This window comes from Procambarus clarkii, chromosome 11, assembly GCF_040958095.1.
Source record: "Procambarus clarkii isolate CNS0578487 chromosome 11, FALCON_Pclarkii_2.0, whole genome shotgun sequence".
NCBI classification, from domain to species: Eukaryota; Metazoa; Arthropoda; class Malacostraca; order Decapoda; family Cambaridae; genus Procambarus; species Procambarus clarkii.
This window is the reverse complement of record NC_091160.1, coordinates 26723491-26747212: the sequence shown is the minus strand read 5'-3', so window position 1 is coordinate 26747212 and position 23722 is coordinate 26723491. Positions and strand designations below refer to the sequence as shown.

General features: G+C 43.0%; 2 protein-coding genes across 2 annotated transcripts; one reads left to right on the top strand and one right to left on the bottom strand.

Annotated features, from left to right (window-relative positions):
- Positions 1 to 5694: 5694 nt before the first annotated feature.
- Positions 5695 to 6390, bottom strand: LOC138363609 (sterile alpha motif domain-containing protein 1-like). Its single transcript, XM_069322974.1, has one exon. It carries the CDS (start codon positions 6388 to 6390, stop codon positions 5695 to 5697), a length of 696 nt encoding a protein of 231 aa, XP_069179075.1.
- Positions 6391 to 8882: 2492 nt separating this feature from the next.
- On the top strand, positions 8883 to 9938 carry LOC138363608 (ribosome-binding protein 1-like). The gene has a single exon (XM_069322973.1). The coding sequence runs from the start codon at positions 8883 to 8885 to the stop codon at positions 9936 to 9938; it is 1056 nt and encodes a 351-aa protein (XP_069179074.1).
- Positions 9939 to 23722: the final 13784 nt, after the last annotated feature.

Below are 23722 nucleotides of genomic sequence, written 5' to 3'. Positions count from 1 at the left end.
TTATTTGCTCACCGCGCACGGTAATCCTGCCATTGTGGATCGTGTCTGGATCCAATTTGCGTGATCTTGTGTCAAGGAGTAAGGAAGGAACTGTGTAAGACTCTAGAGGACAGTGTTCACCCATGAGGTCCCAGGCAAGCCTCGTGGTGTATCAGATGTTATTGCTCACATCTGATGAGTTGTCTTGTCTATAATAACTGGCAAGTGGTGGAATTGGGCAGGGCTTCTCAGTGTTCATGGGAGCGTAATATTCAGGAAATTACAGGCCCATGTTGGACTTTGAAATTCCACCTTGCAGTGTCCACCATATTGTATCGCGTGCAATTATCACACCCGGTGTACCAGCAAGCCCGCTCGTGGTGTGAGTGAATCTTCCACACACGTTGTGTACGCCTGAGGCTCCAGCATGAGGTCTTGGCTACCCCGTGCTACACTGTTCTATGGCCAGCCATCCTTGGGCCACGAGGACCACACCCTGGCAACACGCCCGTGGGCCACACCGCGCGCCACCCTCCTCTAGGGCGAGGCGCCACAACCGCCTCGTGCTCCTCATGGCCACCCCCTTAGGCCAATGGGGTGGCCACACATGCCTTGGCCATCCATTTGGCCACACCGTGTCGAGACACGTGATTATGGCAGAGCCACGTGTGTGTGCGAGTTGGGTGTTCTTCAGCTTCAGTGCTTCAGCAAGTGTGGTTGTATGTTCAGGGAAAGGAGGGGTAATGTGAGTACTCATTAATATGTATGTATGTTACAGTGTCTGAGGACTGATGTTAATTCCGGTAACAGCTGTGTTGTCCCATAGCGCCTGCCAGGTGAGGGACGCAAGCTGAGAGGCAGCTGTCTGTACTGACGGTGACTGTGTGTGTTGTGATGTATGTTATACATAGAACCACACATGTAGATGAATATAGATATATTTTGTGTGTAGACTGACTAGAGTATGTTGATCTGTCGATTCAATATATATCGTTCAGAGTCAAGATTAATGCCATGTTTCCGCATGTTAATTATATCATTGCAGAGGTAGGCAGGCCAGAGTAGTAGGGTTGTCAGAGGACACCCTGAGGTCTGTATAGTTATATATGTGTAAATGTATGTGTTTGTAATGCATGATGGGTAAGCTATTTGATTTATGATGCAGGCGATGGGTCACGATAACGTGGCTAAAGTATGTTGACCAGACCAGAGAATGGTCCAGGACGGACCGAAACGTCGTCGTCCCTTCACCTTCTAGTGTGTGGTCTGGTCAACACTGATTTATGATCATTAATTAGTGTGTACCATTTCCATGTGTTCCATTTGCATGCAATTATTATGGTGTTGTGTGGTGAGTCAGTAATTGCGATTGCTGACTGACTGCATAGTGATGTCATTAGCATATGGGGCATGCTGATGACATCAGTATGTTTGTGTGTTTGGGCAGTGTTGTTGTTTGGTATACGTTATATTACTGCCCTAGGCACTATGTTGTTGATTGAAGGAGGTCCACCTTTAATTATTCAGGGGAATTCACAGTACTTAATGAGAGAGCAAGCAATTGATTGGTTAATCTGCCTAATTATGAGAATTAGTGCCAGCTGTCAGTGTAGCGACGGTGTCTTGAGTGAACGTAAAATTGTTTTGCTGAAGTAGTGATTCCACACAGTAGTTCCTTGCAACTGTTGCAAGATTAGAGGGGGCAGTAATGTCCGTATACTTTTGTGTGTTACCAAACCAGGTGTCATTACTATGAGTAATTAAGGTATTGCAGAGAGCTGGCACCGTATTTGGGCTGTGCTTTAATTTTATTATGCCACTGTAAGTGTGACCTATGTAACCCGGGGTTACTTTGTGTTTTTTAAGTTGTGTTGATGACTTAAGGATTCAGTGAGAGTTAATTAAGGGGGTAATTAACGTCATTAGGGGTTGCACATTACTTAATGAGGGAGCTGTTAGGTGGAAACAGGGCTGAGCTTGTTGAGATACGTTTCAGGGGCAATTTATTGTCCGTGTGACAACTAATTGACCACTCTAGCTAATTGTGTAATTAGCATTCTCATCATGAATTCACATAGTGGGGAGGAACTGTCAAGGTCAGACAGTATTTGTGTTAACGTAATTTTCCTGAGACTAATTACCTTTCTGGGGTATAGCAATTAGTGGCTCATGATAATTAGTGGAGTAATTAACGTCGAAGGTCTTGATGACTCTGTAAAGCGAGGTCATGGAGCTAGCATAACTCGTATTAATCATATCCTGTCTGATGACAGTGGATTAAGATACACTCATGTTAATTAGGGTAATTAACACCTCGTCCGTGAATTCACAGTGTTTGACGAGACCTGCTTAGGCAGTGCGGAGTGAGACGTATTCATGTATGATTAATTATCAGTCCTGGGTGACAGTTAATTAATTACTCGGGGTTAATTAGGGTAATTAACGCTCATTAAAGTAAAGTTTGACATAGACTGTTGAGAAGCTACCAAGATAGTGGTAGGCTTAGTTAACCTAACTCGATTGGGATTTAATTAGTTGTCCGTTTGACATTAATTAGGAATTACTGAATACTTCAAGGAGTCAGGTGTGATGTAATTTAAGAGATTTTGAGCTATTGTTAACAAGTTGACTTGTGTTAAGAGACAAGTGTTTGTGATAAACGTAAAGTACTTTGTTCCTGACTCTTGTGGACAGTCAATTAACGTAATTAATCACATAATCAATTTTGTAATTGATTAAGGCAATTTCCTTCGTTTATTGTCTGGAGACGAGTAAGTAATTTAGGAATTACTGGTGAAGTGTCTCAGAATCCCACCTTGACTGGCTTTGTTTACATTTGCAACTTCTTCCATGGAGCTGCAAAAAGTGTTCACGTTAGGTTGTGATAGGGGGAGTCAGTCCTGGGCTCCCACCTAGTTACGTGGGTATCTCGCCTGGAGGGCTGGAGGACACGTAAGATTGTGATTATAGTATCTGTTCACCGTGAAGCCGTGACAATATTGATTGCAAGCTTATGTCATCAGTGGGCACCATTGTTCAGTTAGTTCATTTAGTCAGCCCAAAGTGTCAGCAAGATGGAGTCTGCTGTTATTTCTTGAGGGGCTGTTGAACAGCTGTTGCAAGTGCCACAGGATAGACATTAACGTAACGAGTCGCTCACTGTTGTGTAAACTTAGTCTTGTGAATGTTTGTTTGCAATATTGCGTCGTCAGTGGGCACATCTGTGTTCAGGTTAGTTCAGTATGCAGCCGCACAGCAATGGACCGGAGTCGTTGCTATTTAGCTGTTGTTATAGTGCCACTTGATGGACATTAACGTACCGTAAAATCGATGTTGTAGTAGTTTAGTCTCTAGTTAATAAATTGTTATACTGCTATAGAAAACGGTCTTTGATGTCAACCCTTCATCCATTCTTTTCCACCCATGTTCTGCTGTATACGATTGTCTGTAAATGTGACCTTTTTTAATGACGGCTGTTCTTGGGAAATTCGAATTCCAATTCATAGCGCCAAACATCAAAGTAAAATTTGGTGTGAGAACCCGTCGGTTACCCTTTATTGGTTTTAACGTTTTTTTAAACTAGGAGGGATCAGCGGCCTACGTGGACAGGTTTTCATCCTCGTGGTGGAAGCGTGGCGGTTTGCTCCCGCTTTTTCTTTTTCTATTGGTCTCTTGCTTAGAGTAGAAATATCTGCAATGTGCAGTTCTTTATGCTTGAGGTTCACCTTCTAAGAGAGGTAAGTGTAAAAAAAATCTCACACCCTCACTATGTACTGCACAGTATTCACTCCTGAGTCATACACTAACTTATACAATTTTGTTGTATACACTAATACATTTATTTTTTTGGTAAATGACACTTGCTGATCATACTATCATCAAAACCCTCATTTTCTGTATAGTTAGCCGTCTCTCCTACCTCATAGCAGGGGGTGGGAGTTGTTTAGGCTAGGGAGCATGCGATATTTTGGAAGACATATGCTTTAATAAATTCGGATCTTCAGGGTGTCTAGCCCGGGTGTTTGAGACTGCTAGATCCCAGTCATGTTTGACATTTTGGCTGGAAAACTGAGATTGAGCAAGTCGGATTCTCTGAGGACAGGTTGGTCCAAGAATGATCATTTGGATGTGGCTGCCAGCCGCTTATTGTTTGCCTGTCATTTAAACAAATAAATAAATAATTTAGGTAAAAGTACATACATACAAAATGAGTTACAAGAAAAATGCTTAATTTCTAGATAGAGTTGGTATATGCTATACCTAAAACCACTAATACTCACAGCATTTTAGGACAACTGAATAGTGCTCTACTGGGATTGATCGCCCATAGTAGTAACCACTTAGAAATTATCCGATTGAATATTTTATTAAATGCTTTAGCTGCTAATGAAAAAAGGTTGGATTGGCTGGCTGACCAGCGCCGGGTAAGAGTGTGCGTGGCGACCTGCTCCCTGTGTTGCTCCGGCTGTTGGTGTTTCTGGACCGGGTGCGCGGCCCTCCGGCCATTTGCTTGGCGTCATGCGGACCCCCCTTTCCCCTATCCACTGTTCGGAGACAATTGGCCTCAAATTCTCTGGCAAGGCGTCGTACCTAGCTGTGGAAGTGGTAATCCTGGATATGCTCTGGGTGAATATGGCAGATGTTTGTGGGGTGCTCATGAACCATTGAGCGTGTATGAAATTCAGGTCTCCGGCTGTTTATCAAGATTTGGTGTCCCATTATAATGGTCACTCGTTTTATCTCCCTGCTGACGATGGCACGGTCACTGTCTGAGCGGTGCTGCACCCTCACATATTTGTGGCATTACATGGGGTCCCCTTCGAATTTTCGGAGGGGTTGCTTCGTCGTTAGTATATATGGGGCAGTGGTGTCCCTCCAGATGAACTCTGTCCCCTCTAGCTGGTGGCAGGGAGTCTCGAAAAGGACTTCGACCGTCGCTCTCCATCTTCAGTCTCCTGTTCCGTCGACTATCACGTTGATGGGATACACCATACGTGCCTTCTAAGCAGGGCATCCCAGGTTGTGTTTCCAGTGTCGACTTGAGGGGCACCAAGCGGGGCCTGTGCTGATGTGGCGGCAGCGCCTGTGAATTTGATTTGGGAAGAGGATTTTCCCCCGTTGGTGGCTATGGACCTATCGCATTGTGATGATGTGGTGAGGGGTGTTGACCAGACCACACACTAGAAATTGAAGGGACGACGACGTTTCGGTCCGTCCTGGACTATTCTCAAGTCGATTGTGATGAGGAGGTAGGGACAGGCAATAAATAGGCAAGAGAGAGCTGAGGAGGAAAGTCAGGTGTAGGGGACAGTAGTAATGAGAACTGCAGCAGGCCTATTGGCCCATACGAGGCAAAGGGGTGAGGTTTTGGTGAGGGGTGGTTTCCCGGCCGTTTTCTGTCCCAGTGGTGTTACCGGGTTCCTCGGCCTGTGTGCCCGTGAGAGCGATTGGCAGTGTGGGTGTCAGGGTGGAGGTGTGCCCACACCTACAGTCAGCTTCCTGGCCTCTGCCGGCTCCTTCACATCCGCAGGCCCCCTTCGCCCCTGACGGATTCCACTTCTCCGCAGGCATCCTTGCCTCCACCAGCTCCACCTGCTCTATCTTCCGTTCCTGTGTCGCCTGTGGAGTGTGGACTTGTGCTCCCTGTTGTTGAGGCTGCTGTGCTTCGGGGTCACGCTCTGCATGCTGTGGCGCGGCTGGGAACAGTTTGGATGATCAGCGACTTGTGTTGAAACGTTCTCGAATGGCTAGGAGTGTGTTGCCCCTTCGTGAGTGGGCGGCAGAATGTGATGTTGAGGACTCTGAGGGCTCTTCCTCTGTGGAATGGAATGTTGGTGTGCAGGTGGGTGGTGTGGTACTGGTGGGTGGCGTGGACCCTGCTGTAGGGGTTTGGGCCAGTGTGGGGACATTGGTTCCTGCTGTGGATGTCTCGCCTGCATCCGTTTGTTCTGGTTCCCCATAGGTGGGGGGTCCCCCCTGCCGAGGATGTTGGCCAGCTTGGTGGGTTGGTGCTGGTCCTAAAGAAGGATGTTCGCACGGTGGGTTCTGTGCCTCTGCCTCTGGTTTCGTCGGTGGCGGTGGTGCCGTCTCTCCAGCCTCAGCCTTCGTCTTCGGTGCCCCCTGTTTCGTCGGTGGCGGTGGTGCCGCCTCTCCAGCCTTCGTCTTCGGTGCCCCCTGTTTCGTCGGTGGCGATGGTGCCGCCTCTCCAGCCTCAGCCTTCGTCTTCGGTGCCCCCTGTTTCGTCGGCGGCGGTGTTGTCGCTTCTGCTGCCTCAGCCTTTGTCTTCGGTGTCCCCAGCTCGGGGCGATCGCCTCCACCAGGCATAGTGGTTCTGTAATTCATGGTGCACCCACGTCGTTGTGGGAACGTCCGCCCTTCCGAACAGGAGTGGCCAATTTGAGATGCGTACATTGCGAAGTATCCGTTGAATGATTACCCAGAGAAATATAAGCCTTCTTATTTTTTACTTTGTTCCTGTTTCACCTGATTCCTGCGTGTTCTGGTGTTTATGCCTGAGGGTTTGTGTGTGTGGGTTGTGGTTCTTTTTTTCCTGTTCCTGTGCTTTCTGATGTTTGCTCTGGTATGTATCCGTGTGTGGCTGAGGGGGTTTTATGTATTTCAGTGTCATGCCTTTGTTACTTATATTATTGTGGTTGGTTTTATGCATATAGTCCTGTATTTCCCACCTCCCGGTTCCTGTGTGTTCCGGCTCTATTTTTGTGTGCGTAGTCCGTGCCAGTGGCTTGTCTTGGTGTGTGTTTTATGTGTTCTTTTCTTTAACTTTTGTTTTATTCCCATTTGTGTTTCTGTTCTTATACTCTACAAAGTTCTGAGTTCTGTGTGTTATGTGTTTTTCTCCTATATGTCTGTTTCGTGTTCTATTTTTGTATATTGTGTTCCTGTACTTTTATATACCTTTTGTGTTTCCTTTATAAATAAATAAAATAAAATATATATGAAAATTGATGCCTTTGGGTATTACATTGTTGGCATCACAGAGCATTATGCGGTTAATGTGGGAGAAAGTGGGCTCCAGGTGAGAGGGGGTTACTGAGGCAATGAGAGATCTCGAGGTGAAGAGGGTATATGAGGCACTGAGTGATCCCCAAATAAGTGGGAGTTAATGAAGCAGTAGGCTCCAGGTGTGCTGTTAATGAAGCAGTGATTAGTCTTCACGAGAAAGGCGATATAATGAGGCAGAGAGTGGTCTCCAGGTGAGGGTGATTAATGAAGCAGAAAGTAGGCATCAGGTGAGCAGTTAATGAGGCAGAAAGTGGACACCAGGTGTGAGCGGGTTAATGAGACAAAGAGTGGTCTTCAGGTGAGGTGGGGTGAATGAGGTATCGTTTGATAATTACACAATACAAAACTGTGTATGAGCGATCACTTCATTCACCAGTAATTATTAAATTACGCTTCGTGGCCAGACAATAGGTACAATATACGTAATTAATTAGATGCAGGAGATTACTAACAGTTAATTGACACTTATGAGGCAACGAATGATAGCGTTATCTCGCTGGCGGAGCGTTATTGTGATTGGAGGACGTCTCCAAAACTCTGGATATGATTGGCTGAACCACTTCCGTCCCCTCGATGGTGTCGTTTCCTGTTATCAGATAAATACCTAATTGGTCAGGTGGGGCTGTGCTTGGTCAGTCGTTCAGTCTCTTAACATAACACTTGGATAAATGACCTCACTGAGAAAATAATAAAGAAGAGCAAAGAAATATATACCCAGTAATGAGTCAGTCACAGTACATGGTGGACACTCACCAGTAATGACTCACAGTACAGGAAGGACTCTCACCAGTAATGACTCACAGTACAGGAAGGACACTCACCAGTAATGACTCACAGTACAGGAAGGACACTCACCAGTAATGACTCACAGTACAGGAAGGACACTCACCAGTAATGACTCACAGTACAGGAAGGACTCTCACCAGTAATGACTCACAGTACAGGAAGGACACTCACCAGTAATGACTCACAGTACATGGTGGACACTCACCAGTAATGACTCACAGTACAGGAAGGACTCTCACCAGTAATGACTCACAGTACAGGAAGGACACTCACCAGTAATGACTCACAGTACAGGAAGGACTCTCACCAGTAATGACTCACAGTACAGGAAGGACACTCACCAGTAATGACTCACAGTACAGGAAGGACTCTCACCAGTAATGACTCACAGTACAGGAAGGACACTCACCAGTAATGACTCACAGTACAGGAAGGACACTCACCAGTAATGACTCACAGTACAGGAAGGACACTCACCAGTAATGACTCACAGTACAGGAAGGACACTCACCAGTAATGACTCACAGTACAGGAAGGACACTCACCAGTAATGACTCACAGTACAGGAAGAACACTCACCAGTTATGAGTCACAATCGACCCACGAACAGAAAACGGATCACTATGTCAACATCGCAAGGCGCTACCATTTTTAAGTACGACAGTTTTCGACCTTAAGGTAAAGCATACGTCTAAACACAAGGTGCCATGACGAGGGCGGGTTGTATGATTACCTTCTCTTGAGGTTATCTTGAGATGATTTCGGGGCTTTAGTGTCCCCGCGGCCCGGTCCTCGACCAGGCCTCCACCCCCAGGAAGCAGCCCGTGACAGCTGACTAACACCCAGGTACCTATTTTACTGCTAGGTAACAGGGGCATAGGGTGAAAGAAACTCTGTCCATTGTTTCTCGCCGGTGCCTGGGATCGAACCCAGGACCACAGGATCACAAGTCCAGTGTGCTGTCCGCTCGGCCGACCGGCTCCCTACCGTCGATGACTGGTCAAAACCACTAGCTCTCATATACTCATATAGTTGAATAATGACAACACATTATAATAACAAATGGAGAGGTGAGGTGGGAGAGCGGACCATTGATGACTGTTTATAATGGATGTAAACCAGGGCGCCTGGTGACCGACGGGAGTAAACCAAGTGGCCTGGTGACCGACGGGAGTAAACCAAGTGGCCTGGTGACCGACGGGAGTAAACCAAGTGGCCTGGTGACCGACGGGAGTAAACCAAGTGGCCTGGTGACCGACGGGAGTAAACCAAGTGGCCTGGTGACCGACGGGAATAAACCAAGTGGCCTGGTGACCGACGGGAGTAAACCAAGGCGCCTGGTGACCGACGGGAGTAAACCACAGCGCCTGGTGACCGACGGGAGTAAACCAAGTGGCCTGGTGACCGACGGGAGTAAACCAAGTGGCCTGGTGACCGACGGGAGTAAACCAAGTGGCCTGGTGACCGACGGGAGTAAACCAAGTGGCCTGGTGACCGACGGGAGTAAACCAAGTGGCCTGGTGACCGACGGGAGTAAACCAAGGCGCCTGGTGACCGACGGGAGTAAACCACAGCGCCTGGTGACCGACGGGAGTAAACCAAGTAGCCTGGTGACCGACGGGAGTAAACCAAGTGGCCTGGTGACCGACGGGAGTAAACCAAGGCGCCTGGTAACCGACGGGAGTAAACCAAGGCGCCTGGTGACCGACGGGAGTAAACCGAGTGGCCTGGTGACCGACGGGAGTAAACCAAGGCGCCTGGTGACCGACGGGAGTAAACCAAGGCGCCTGGTGACCGACGGGAGTAAACCAAGGCGCCTGGTGACCGACGGGAGTAAACCAAGGCGCCTGGTGACCGACGGGAGTAAACCAAGGCGCCTGGTGACCGACGGGAGTAAACCAAGGCGCCTGGTGACCGACGGGAGTAAACCACAGCGCCTGGTGACCGACGGGAGTAAACCATGGCGCCTGGTAACCGACGGGAGTAAACCAAGGCGCCTGGTGACCGACGGGAGTAAACCAAGGCGCCTGGTGACCGACGGGAGTAAACCAAGGCGCCTGGTGACCGACGGGAGTAAACCAAGGCGCCTGGTGACCGACGGGAGTAAACCACAGCGCCTGGCGACCGACGGGAGTAAACCAGACGCCTAGTGACCGACGGAAGTAAACCACAGCGCCTGGTGACCGACGGGAGTAAACCAAGGCGCCTGGTGACCGACGGAAGTAAACCACAGCGCCTGGTGACCGACGGGAGTAAACCACGGCGCCTGGTGACCGACGGGAGTAAACCACAGCGCCTGGTGACCGACGAGAGTAAACCACGGCGCCTGGTGACCGACGGAAGTAACCACAGCGCCTGGTGACCGACGGAAGTAAACCAGACGCCTAGTGACCGACGGAAGTAAACCACAGCGCCTGCTGACCGACGAGAGTAAACCACGGCGCCTGCTGACCGATAGGTTTACATTTTGTGACGTGATCTGGAATAGAGCAGCAACTAATCAAGCAGGTGTTCTGCCAAACGAATATTAATAAAAAAAAGAGAAAAAACTAAATAAAATAAATCTGCTTGGGTCCTCTACAGTTTATCAATTGCGGGCAAAAAAAGAGAATAAAAACTGATCATTTAATATAACAAAAAAATTACTTTAATTTATACAAAATGAAAAGTAACTATTATTGAAAGCAAAACACCTTATTCACTTGGCTTAAACACTTTAAAAAAGTATATACATGTGAATTTTATGTTCTTAACAAAAGTGAAGGCAATATTTTTAACAAAAAGCTATGTGCGTTTACTGTACCTGACTGTGGAGGCGACGTTTACTGTACCTGCCAGTAGTGGCGACGTTTACTGTACCTGCCAGTAGAGGCGACGTTTATTGTACCTGCCAGTGGTGGCGACGTTTACTATACCTGCCAGTGGAGGCGACGTTTACTGTACCTGCCAGTGGAGGCGACGTTTAATGTATCTGCCAGTGGAGGCGATGTTTACTATACCTGCCAGTGGAGGCGACGTTTACTGTACCTGCCAGTGGAGGCGACGTTTATTGTACCTGCCAGTGGAGGCGATGTTTACTATACCTGCCAGTGGAGGCGACGTTTACTGTACCTGCCAGTGGAGGCGACGTTTATTGTACCTGCCAGTGGAGGCGACGTTTACTGTACCTGCCAGTGGAGGCGACGTTTACTGTACCTGCCAGTGGAGGCGACGTTTAATGTACCTGCCAGTGGAGGCGATGCTTACTATACCTGCCAGTGGAGGCGACGTTTACTGTACCTGCCAGTGGAGGCGACGTTTACTGTACCTGCCAGTGGTGGCGACGTTGACTGTACCTGCCAGTGGAGGCGACGTTTACTGTACCTGCCAGTGGAGGCGACGTTTACTGTACCTGCCAGTAGAGGCGACATTTACTGTACCTGCCAATAGAGGCGACGTTTACTGTACCTGCCAGTGGTGGCGACATTTACTGTACCTGCCAGTGGAGGCGACATTTACTGTACCTGCCAGTAGAGGCGACATTTACTGTACCTGCCAGTAGAGGAGACGTTTACTGTACCTGCCAGTGGTGGCGACGTTTACTGTACCTGCCAGTAGAGGCGGCGTTTACTGTACCTGCCAGTAGAGGCGACGTTTACTGTACCTGCCAGTGGTGGCGATGTTTACTGTACCTGCCAGTAGAGGCGACATTTACTGTACCTGCCAGTGGTGGCGACATTTACTGTACCTGCCAGTGGTGGCGATGTTTACTGTACCTGCCAGTAGAGGCGACGTTTACTGTACCTGCCAGTAGAGGCGACGTTTACTGTACCTGCCAGTGGTGGCGACGTTTACTGTACCTGCCAGTAGAGGCGACGTTTTCTGTACTTGCCAGTGGTGGCGATGTTTACTGTACCTGCCAGTGGTGGCGATGTTTACTGTACCTGCCAGTGGAGGCGACGTTTACTGTACCTGCCAGTGGTAGCGATGTTTACTGTGCCTGCCAGTGGTGGCGATGTTTACTGTACCTGCCAGTGGTGACGACGTTTACTGTACCTGCCAGTGGTGGCGATGTTTACTGTACCTGCCAGTGGTGACGACGTTTACTGTACCTGCCAGTGGTGACGACGTTTACTGTACCTGCCAGTGGTGGCGATGTTTACTGTACCTGCCAGTGGTGACGACGTTTACTGTACCTGCCAGTGGTGACGACGTTTACTGTACCTGCCAGTGGTGACGACGTTTACTGTACCTGCCAGTGGTGACGACGTTTACTGTACCTGCCAGTGGTGGCGATGTTTACTGTACCTGCCAGTGGTGACGACGTTTACTGTACCTGCCAGTGGTGACGACGTTTACTGTACCTGCCAGTGGTGACGACGTTTACTGTACCTGCCAGTGGTGACGACGTTTACTGTACCTGCCAGTGGTGACGACGTTTACTGTACCTGCCAGTGGTGACGACGTTTACTGTTCCTGCCAGTGGTGACGACGTTTACTGTACCTGCCAGTGGTGGCGATGTTTACTGTACCTTCCAGTGGTGGCGATGTTTACTGTACCTGCCAGTGGTGACGACGTTTACTGTACCTGCCAGTGGTGACGACGTTTACTGTACCTGCCAGTGGTGACGACGTTTACTGTACCTGCCAGTGGTGACGACGTTTACTGTACCTGCCAGTGGTGACGACGTTTACTGTACCTGCCAGTGGTGACGACGTTTACTGTACCTGCCAGTGGTGACGACGTTTACTGTACCTGCCAGTGGTGACGATGTTTACTGTAGTGGTAAGTGGTTTGACGTTCATTGTACTGTACAATGTTGTTGTCGTAAATTCCGACACTAAATACTAACTACTGGCATACCAAGCAATTGCTGTCATGTTAGGCAAATACTAACACAAACTATCTCTTAATAGCTTAGTGAATCATTCAAAGGAAAATCGGATTTCATGGCTCCTCGTAGAAAATGGAACTATTCCCACTTCTCCTGAATTTCTATTCAGGAGAAGTGGGAAATCTATTCAACTTCACAGATAAAATTGAGAGGAAGGAGATAACAGCAAGGAATTACTTTGTTCAGCGCGAAACGTCTTGACAACAGCATTGCTCGAAAACGAGGCGATGCGACTTGTATGATCAAGATATGTGCATGGCTGTTTAAACAAACTACAGTCTACATAACAGCTAAGCTGTGCTCTTTTAAAATTAACCAATGTAGATTAACAATTAGTAACAAATTTCTTCCAATCGATTAATTTCGATTTCGTTGGCTATATTATTAAATAACCTTCCAGGTTGTGAAGGGAAGTTCCTAGGAGAACAACTATAGACTCACACAGTCCACTATGCAAATAAAGTCCACTTAAATTAGAAAAAATTGTAAGAAATAAATTAGAAATATTTTAATAAAATAAATAAGTAAATAAATTCCTGCTGGGAGGTTTTCCCCCACAGTGAGAGCTTTGTGATGAGGTTGGGATCCAGGACAAAGGACAAGTTTAGTGTTAGGCATGAGGGTGTTGTGCCGGCCCCCGGGTGGAGACGGGGCGCTTACAAGGTTGTATCAAAGCGGGGATCAAACTCTGGTATACACAAATGTTTAGTCTGACATTATTATTAATTACATCTGCAGGAACTCATGTATGGGAAGAAATATCTAGGCCAGCGGGGTCAATTAATGTTTGTGTTATCAGTAACTTTAATTTTAGTTAAACAGAACACCTAGGGGACAACCCGTGGCGACCCCATCTACTTGCTTATACATGTGCCCATCCGGGCTCAAGAAGGGTGCCTCTTTAGTACAAGCTTGGAGTAGTTTCCAAAACTACTAGTTAGTAGTTAAACTAACTACTAAAACTAGTTAATTTTAGTTAAAGAGTCACCCTTCTTGAGCCCGGATGGGCACATGTATAAGCAAGTAGATGGGGTCGTCATGGGTTCTCCCTTTGGTGTCCTGTTTGCAAACTTCTACATGGGTACCATCGAACAAAAGGTCTTAGTCGACATGAACTTGAAACCGGCCATATACTGCAGGTATGTTGACATTTTTACACAGGTACCTGATATCAGACATCTGCAGGAGCTGAAGGAGGCATTTGAGCGGAATTCTGTGTTGCGTTTCACTTACAAGATGGAGAAGAATGGAAAGCTACCCTCTCTAGATGTAACAGTCATGGAAAGGAGCGGAGGTTTCCACACTGCAGTCTATACTAAGGAAACAAACATAGGAATGTGCCTCAATGCCAACTGTGACTGCCCAGACAGGTACAAGAGGAGTGTCGTTAACGTTTATGTCGACCGTGCTCTCAGTCACAGCTCAGGATGGAAGCAAGTCGATGAAGAACTCGGTAGGGTAAGGCAGGTCCTAGTCAACAACGACTTCTCCAATGGTTTCGTTGAAGACATCATAAGAAGGAAGGTGAAACGCCATGCAACCTCTGAAGAGACAACTAACACAACACCGGTACCCCCTATTAGACTATTGTACAGGAACTTCTTTTTCACAGCTCATAAAACGGAGGAAAGGGTCCTGAAAGATATTGTTAATAGAAACGTTATCCCTACAGACAAAAATTAGAAGATACAATTGACGATCTATAAAACCAAGAAAACGACCAACCTACTCATGAGAAACTCTCCAGACACAAAGCAGAACGCTTTAAAAGAGATCAATGTCGTCTATGCCTTCAAATGCCCACTTGGGGACTGTAAGCCTCAAAGAATTCAGTATATAGGCAAGACAACAACATCTCTTTCCAGGCGATTAACGATGCATAAACAACAGGGCTCCATTAAGGAACATATAATCTCTTCCCACAACCAGACCATCATCAGAGAAGTCTTAACAAAAAACACGCAAATCATCGATAGTTACAGCGATAGCAGGCGGCTTGATATCTGCGAGGCACTACACATTACGAAGTCGACACCAGCAATCAACAGCCAATAAATGCACAACTATATTCTACCCACTTCAAGACTCCGCACCAATATAGAAGCATCAAGAAATTTGGGCCAACAGGCCCTTTGCAGTTAATTCCATTCTTCCCTTTAACTTACAAAATATTATATATATATATATATATATATATATATATATATATATATATATATATATATATATATATATATATATATATAAAAAAGTTTGTGAGGGTACCACCTCTGGTGCCAATGTGGGGACCCATAGCCTCGGAGAAGAAAATAAAAAGTATTCAGAGGAGACCTTGTGGTTTCTCACTGAACACTAATATTATCTTCTCCTACCACCTCCATTCTTTTGTATGTACACATATATATTTACTTTATTTGAACTTTGTTCAAATATATATAAATATATATATATATATATATATATATATATATATATATATATATATATATATATATATATATATATATATATATATATATATATTGTGACGATAATCTCTTTCAAGAGAGATTGAGCCTGCTCTTCCCTACATCATTACGTCGTTTAAGTACAAGATACTATATAGAAGATACATCCACCAGTATCGCCAAACATTTTGCCCAGGAAGCAAATCGTACCATGCATACCCTGACACCGGCTACAGCCGCCGTAACCAGCAAACTGCTCATCCTCCGCCTGCCTGTTGCTGATTGGCTGGTGTCTCCCGCACCTCCACTCATGCCACCACCAAGAGTCGACGTCTGGGCAGCAGCACGCCGTACTCGTCAGAATATCTCTGTGCTCCTTGGAGTTGACATCTCTCGCTAGTAGACTAAGCCTTGGCTTTCGTGTACTAAGGGAGGTGGCAGCTTGAAGCCAGTATTCCAGCACCTCACTTATTTCCTATCACTATAATTTGCATTCTTGTCTTAGAGTAACTTTTCATTGCCAGTAATTATTCATGTTATTTTGTTTGTTGACTTGTCCTAAATTTTATGAGATTGCCTTTATTCATGTCTTGTTTTCTAGAGTAATTAAAATTTCATTGTTTATATACTTTGTGTTTGTGTGTCTTCCCATTACCTTACCACAGACGAAAGGACAAACTTCTCTTTTTTTTTTATGTAACGAGGCCCTGCCCCCAGCTTTTGAAACAGCCAAACACCAACGCTTTACCGTCACATTACATTATATATTGTAATGTGAATTATATATATATATATATATATATATATATATATATATATATATATATATATATATATATATATATATATATAACTGAAAACTCACACCCCAGAAGTGACTCGAACCCATACTCCCAGGAGCACCGCAACTGGTATGTACAAGACGCCTTAATCCACTTGACCATCACGACCGGACATAATGAGGTGATAGCCGAGGCTATTTGAACCACCCCACCGCCGGCACTCGGATAGTAATCTTGGGCATAGCATTTTACCAAATCACCTCATTCTTTGGGGCACACGTGAGGAACACAAATGCGAACAAGCCTGAATGAATTTGTGTTCCTCACGTGTGCCCCAAAGAATGAGGTGATTTGGTAAAATGCTATGCCCAAGATTACTATCCGAGTGCCGGCGGTGGGGTGGTTCAAATAGCCTCGGCTATCACCTCATTATGTCCGGTCGTGATGGTCAAGTGGATTAAGGCGTCTTGTACATACCAGTTGCGGTGCTCCTGGGAGTATGGGTTCAAGTCACTTCTGGGGGTGTGAGTTTTCAGTTGCATATTGTCCTGGGGACCATTCAGGCTTGTTCGCATATATATATATATATATATATATATATATATATATATATATATATATTGGTAGCTGTCTTTCTTGTAAACATATATTATTAAATATGACCGAAAAAGTAAGACTAATAATTCTAACACGAATTTTCTCAATATTTCTTATGCTTCTTTTCACTATCGATGGTAATTGAAAAATCAATTGATTTTTTAATTACCATCGATAGTGAAAAGAAACATAAGATATATTGAGAAAATTCGTGTTAGAATTATTAATCTTACTTTTTCGGTCATATTTAATAATATATGTATATGTCGTACCTAGTAGCCAGAACGCACTAATCAGCCTACTATGCAAGGCCCGAATTGCCTAGTAAGCCAAGTTTTCCTGAATTAATATATTTTCTCTAATTTTTTTCTTATGAAATGATAAAGCTACCGATTTCATTATGAATGAGGTCAATTTTTTTTTTACTGGAGTTAATTAAAATTAGCGTAGATATATGACCGAGCCTAACCAACCCTACCTAACCTAACCTAACCTATCTTTATAGGTTAGGTAGCCGAAAAAGTTAGGTTAGGTTAGGTAGGATAGGTAGTCGTAAAAACATTAATTCATGAAAACTTGGCTTATTAGGCAAATCGGGCCTGCATAGTAGGCTGAGAAGTGCGTTCTGGCTACTAGGTACGACATTATATATATATATATATATATATATATATATATATATATATATATATATATATATATATATTAAGATGAATAGGAAAACCAGGGATATACTGAACATCTTGTTTCAGATTCTTTACTTTAAAATGCATAACGTTTCGAATACTTCTCGTATTCATAATCAGATCTAAAAGAAAAACAGAAATCACAATCAAATAACTGGTAAACAAAGAACTCATACTGAATATAAATGCCTATCAAAGAAAGGAAAATGCTTAAAAAACAAAACACTTAAGCTTACTTAAAGTGATCAATACAAAGAAAACTTATTAACTGTCACATAGATAAAAGCTAATTTAAAAATCCATTAAATTACAATTGGAATTTTATAACTACTAAAACAAACCATTCTATTAAACTTACGCGAAGTGATCAGAAGTGAAATTTGATAGCTAACACGTAGGTCCTAAACACTATAACAAATATTCATATAATGACTACAAATCTACAAAAAATGTATATAAAATGCAAACAGAATAAACGACAATTATAAAGTACTAACCAAAATCTTATAAAAACTCAAATATTAAATAAAACTAAATACCAAGAAATGTATTATATATCCTAAATAAAAGATTATAATAATGTACAATGTCAAGACTTGGAATAAGTAAGAAAAGGCAAAGACATGGTAAACTAAACAAAATTATAATAAAATTAAACTACCAAAATGAACTAAAAATCAAATTACAGGGCCTACTGTGCACTATACAGTGTACAATTGAACAGCGGAAAGGTTGCTATTTAACAGAGGCCGCAGCTCCTTTATATATAAGGATTCCATTACTCTGAAATCTGACTGGCCATTCATACGAGTGTCCAGAATTTTAAAATCAGATTCCAGCAGAGAATAATCAAACTCATAACAATGGTTTCTAATCTCCGAAAATGCTGGTTTAGACAATGGTAATCCAGTCCTAAAAGATACTCCCCGGTGCTCAAGTATCCTAATCTTAAAGTTCCGAATGGAACTCTCGATATATCCAGCATTACACCTGGAACAATTATACATATATACGACACTTGAGCACAAGGGGGTAGGCACTTTATCTTTAAATTTAAAATAAGAGCCTATGGTAGTTGTGTTGACAAAAATAAATCTAAAGTCTACTTGAGGATAACACTGCTGCAACAGTCTCCTCAAACGACTCCTTACAGAAAAACTAATAGTGCCATAAAATGGTAATTTAATATATTTAATATCCCTTTCTACTCTAGTAATCCTACATGATGGGTGAAACTTCATATTTAAGAAATTCCTTATAAAGGTATAAACCATATGCAAAGGATAACCGTTATTTGAAAAAAATTTCACAAGAAAATTAATTTCTTGATCAAAGTTATTCCAATTTGAACAAAAAACAAAGGCCCTATTCAGTAGAGTGTTAATTATATTTTTCTTAAAAATATCAGGAACAAAAGAATTAAAATTTAAAACAAAACCAGTAAAAGTTGGTTTCCTAAAAACATTAGCGTTGAACCCATTAAGGTTATTCACTTTGACATAAAGAAAAGACAATGAACTATCCACTTCACATTCTGCAGTAAAACGTATATTACTATGTTGTGCATTAAGATACTCTCTTTTACTGCAGAATGTGAAGTGGATAATTCATTGTCGTTTCTTGATGTCAAAGTGAATAACCTTAATAGGTTCAACACTAATGTTTTAGGAAACCCACTTTTACTGGTTTAGGTTTAAATTTTAATTCTTTTGTTCCTGATATTTTTAAGAAAAATATAATTAACACTCTACTGAATAGGGCCTTTGTTTTATGTTCAAATTGGAATAACTTTGATCAAGAAATTAATTGTCTAGTGAATTTTTTTTTCAAATAATGGTTATCCTTTGCATATGGTTTATACCTTTATAAGGAATTTCTTAAATAAGAAGCTTCACCCATCGTGTAGGATTACTAGAGTAGAAAGGGATATTAAATATATTAAATTACCATTTTATGGCACAATTAGTTTTTCTGTAAGGAGTCGTTTGAGGAGACTGTTGCAGCATTGTTATCCTCAAGTAGACTTTAGATTTATTTTTGTCAACACAAATACCATAGGCTCTTATTTTAAATTTAAAGATAAAGTGCCTACCCCCTTGTGCTCAAGTGTCGTATATATGTATAATTGTTCCAGGTGTAATGCTGGATATATCGAGAGTTCCATTCGGAACTTTAAGATTAGGATACTTGAGCACCGGGGAGTATCTTTTAGGACTGGATTACCATTGTCTAAACCAGCATTTTCGGAGATTAGAAACCATTGTTATGAGTTTGATTATTCTCTGCTGGAATCTGATTTTAAAATTCTGGACACTCGTATGAATGGCCAGTCAGATTTCAGAGTAATGGAATCCTTATATATAAAGGAGCTGCGGCCTCTGTTAAATAGCAACCTTTCCGCTGTTCAATTGTACACTGTATAGTGCACAGTAGGCCCTGTAATTTGATTTTTAGTTCATTTTGGTAGTTTAATTTTATTATAATTTTGTTTAGTTTACCATGTCTTTGCCTTTTCTTACTTATTGCAAGTCTTGACATTGTACATTATTATAATCTTTTATTTAGGATATATAATACATTTCTTGGCATTTAGTTTTATTTAATATTTGAGTTTTTATAAGATTTTGGTTAGTACTATATAATTGTCGTTTATTCTGTTTGCATTTTATATACATTTTTTGTAAATTTGTAGTCATTATATGAATATTTGTTATAGTGTTTAGTATCTATGTGTTAGCTATCAAATTTCACTTCTGATCACTTCGCGTAAGTTTAATAGAATGGTTTGTTTTAGTAGTTATAAAATTCCTCTTGTAATTTAATGGAATTTTAAATTAACTTTTATCTATGTGACAGTTAATAAGTTTTATTTGTATTGATCACTTTAAGTAAGCTAAAGTGTTTTGTTTTTTAAGCATTTTCCTTTCTTTGATAGGCATTTATATTCAGTATGAGTTCTTTGTTTACAAATTATTCGATTGTGATTTCTGTTTTTTCTTTTAGATCTGATGATGAATACGAGAAGTATTCGAAACGTTATGCGTTTTATAGTAAAGAATCTGAAACAAGATGTACAGTATATCCCTGGTTTTCCTATTCAACTTAAATATATATATATATATATATATATATATATATATATATATATATATATATATATATATATATATATTTTTTTTATACAATAGGGAAGGGAGTACCACCTCTGGCTGGAAGAAGGGGGACCCATAGCCTCGGAGGAAACCACACATAACGCATTGGAGGGAATGTAGGTCCCCTCCAATACAGTTTCTGTGTGCTTTTCTCCTACCACCCCCTTCCCCTTTTTTTTTCCTTTATTGTGTATTTAAAGGTTACAAAACATACAAGACAAATGCCTAAAGGTTATGGATCTCTTGAAGCTCCTCCGCTTCTGGACAGGAACCGAGGACGCAGCAAGCATTTCCCCTCTGGATCGTCACACTGAGACGCTGAAATAAAAAACTGGAAGCCCTTGGGTCTCTGGTGACGTCAATGAGCCTGGAACCCAATTCCTTGAGAAATCCCAAGGCACTCTTGCCCCAGGGGCCATGCGTCTCAGACGCTATGGGAACAAAGAGGTATTGACCTTCCAGTCGCCTGTACTTGAGTGATTTTGCTGTTTCCCTGTGGTTGGCCGCCCCACCTGCTTGATCAGCTCCGAAGTGTACATAGGTGTCAGCCAGGGTGGATACACATGTGTAGTCCCACACCAACTGTCTACCCTCCTTCCATGGGTATATGGTGATGCCATCAGGGCGAAGTGCGGGGAAATCCGGGTTTTGGACCCCTAGGATGCGAGGTTCTCTCTCCGCTGGGCACCCAGCTGAGACGAGGCTTCTCTTGATGATGTCATTGACCTCGTTGTGTCTTGCATGCCAGCCCTTTGTGCTTCCGCAATGCAACCCATGCAGTCCGTATTGGTCTGCTTCCACCCTGTTGCAAATACACTTGTATTCAGTGTGAATTGGGGCACCAAGGCGGAGGGCTACTGCTACACGAAGGGATTCTGGATCTAGGCGCGTGCCCATTGCTGACATGGGTACTGCCAGGAGGAAGTCTCCTGCATGGGGGGCACGCACTACTCTGAGGCGGGCTTTCTCCTTGTATGATGTTGCGACGCTGAGCATGGCATCAGCTACTTTTTCCACTAGAGGGTGGTCCCAGCCGGACTGTTTGTGTTGTTTTGTTGGCTCTATAATGGTTGCTGGGGTTGCAAGAACATCCCACTGATTTGAACATTCAGTGAAAGCAGGATCGTGTATTCCTGCTGAATCCCTCAGGGTTGCAGGTTAAATATCTCTGACGAGGTCGTGCGATGCATGAGAGGAGGAAAGGAAGGCTGGTAGAGCAATTTGGGAGGCTGTGCGGACACCAAGGCCGCCGAGTCTTACAGAAAGGGTTGCTTGCTCCCACTGAGAGTCGTCCAATGGCAGGTTCAGGACTTTCACCAGCATGGACCTCAGAAGGGTGTCATACACATTTAACTTAGGGCTGCTGTAGGATGGAGAACATCTCAGAAAGTAGGTCAACTTAGGGAGAGACAGGCATCTTGTAAGGAGAAAGAGAGCATCATGGGCATCAATCTTGTCAATCCTGTCCTGCATTCTCTTTAGGTCAGTGATTTTTGCAACCAGGACCTCCTCGATTGCTCGTGGGCCAATGGGGGCACCCAGGAGAGTGCAGTCCGGTGGCTCGACAACGAGAATGTCTGGAAGCACATTTTGTATTTGCCCAGTGATATGTATATATATATATATATATGATATGATATATATATATATAGTGATTATATATATATATATATATATATATATATATATATATATATATATATATATATATATATATATATATATATATATATATATATATATATATATATATAAGGAAGACTGTATATATATATATATATATATATATATATATATATATATATATATATATATATATATATATATATATATATATATATATATAATATGTTTTTTTTATATATATTTACATTTATTTATTCTGGGGTGTGAGTTTTCAGTCATATATATATATATATATATATATATATATATATATATATATATATATATATATGTATATATAAACTGAAAACTCACACCCCAGAAGTAACGCGAACTCATACTGCCAGGAACAATGCAACTAGTAAGTACAGAACGCCTTAATCCGCTTGACCATCACGACCGGACATGAGGAAGTGATAGCCGAAGCTATTTGAACCACTTCCCCGCCGGCACTCAGATGGTTCTTGGGCATAGCATTTTATCAAATCACCTCATTCTTTAGGGCACACGTGAGGAACACAAATGCGAACAAGGCTGAATGGCCCCCAGGACTATATGTAACTGAAAACTCACACTCCAGAAGTGACTCGAACCCATACTGTCAGGAGCAAAGCAACTGGTATGTACAGGACGCCTTAATCCGCTTGACCATCACGACCGGACATAAGGAAGTGATAGCCAAAGCTATTTGAACCACTTCCCCGCCGGCACTCAGAGGGTAATTTTGGGCATAGCATTTTATCAAATCACCTCATTCTTTGGGGCACACGTGAGGAACACAAATGCGAACCAGCCTGAATGGTCCCCAGGACTATATGTAACTGAAAACTCACACTCCAGAAGTGACTCGAACCCATACTGCCAGGAGCAACGCAACTGGTATGTACAGGATGCCTTAATCCGCTTGACCATCACGAACGGACATAAGGAAGTGATAGCCGAAGCTATTTGAACCACTTCCCCGACGGCACTCAGATGGTAATCTTGGGCATAGCATTTTATAAAATCACCTCATTCTTTAAAGCACACGTGAGGAACACAAATGAGAACAAGCCTGAATGGTCCCTAGGACTATATGCAACTGAAAACACCAGTTTTCAGTTGCCCCAAAGAATGAGATGATTTGATAAAATGCTATGCCCATGATTACCATCCGAGTGCCGGCGGGGAAGTGGTTCAAATAGCTTCGGCTATCACTTCCTTAGGTCCGGTCGTGATGGTCAAGCAGATTAAGGAATCCTGTACATACCAGTTGCGATGCTCCTGGCAGTATGGGTTCGAGTCACTTCTGGGCTGTGAGTTTTCAGTTGCATATATTCCTGGGGACCATTCAGACTTATGCACATTTGTGTTCCTCATGTGTGCCCCAAAGAATGAGGTGATTTGATAAAATGCTATGCCCAAGATTACCATCCGAGTATATATATATATATATATATATATATATATATATATATATATATATATATATATATATATATATATATATATATAATATATATATATATATATATATATATATATATATATATATATATATATATATATATATATAATCAAATAAAGTTAGATAAATATACACACATACCAAAAGAATAGGGGTAGTAGGAGAAGAAAATATTAAAGTGTTCAGTGAGGATCCACAAGGTCTTCTCTAAATACTCTTTATTTTCTTCTCCGAGGCTATGCGTCCCTACACTTGCACCAGAGGCTACACTTGCACCAGAGGTG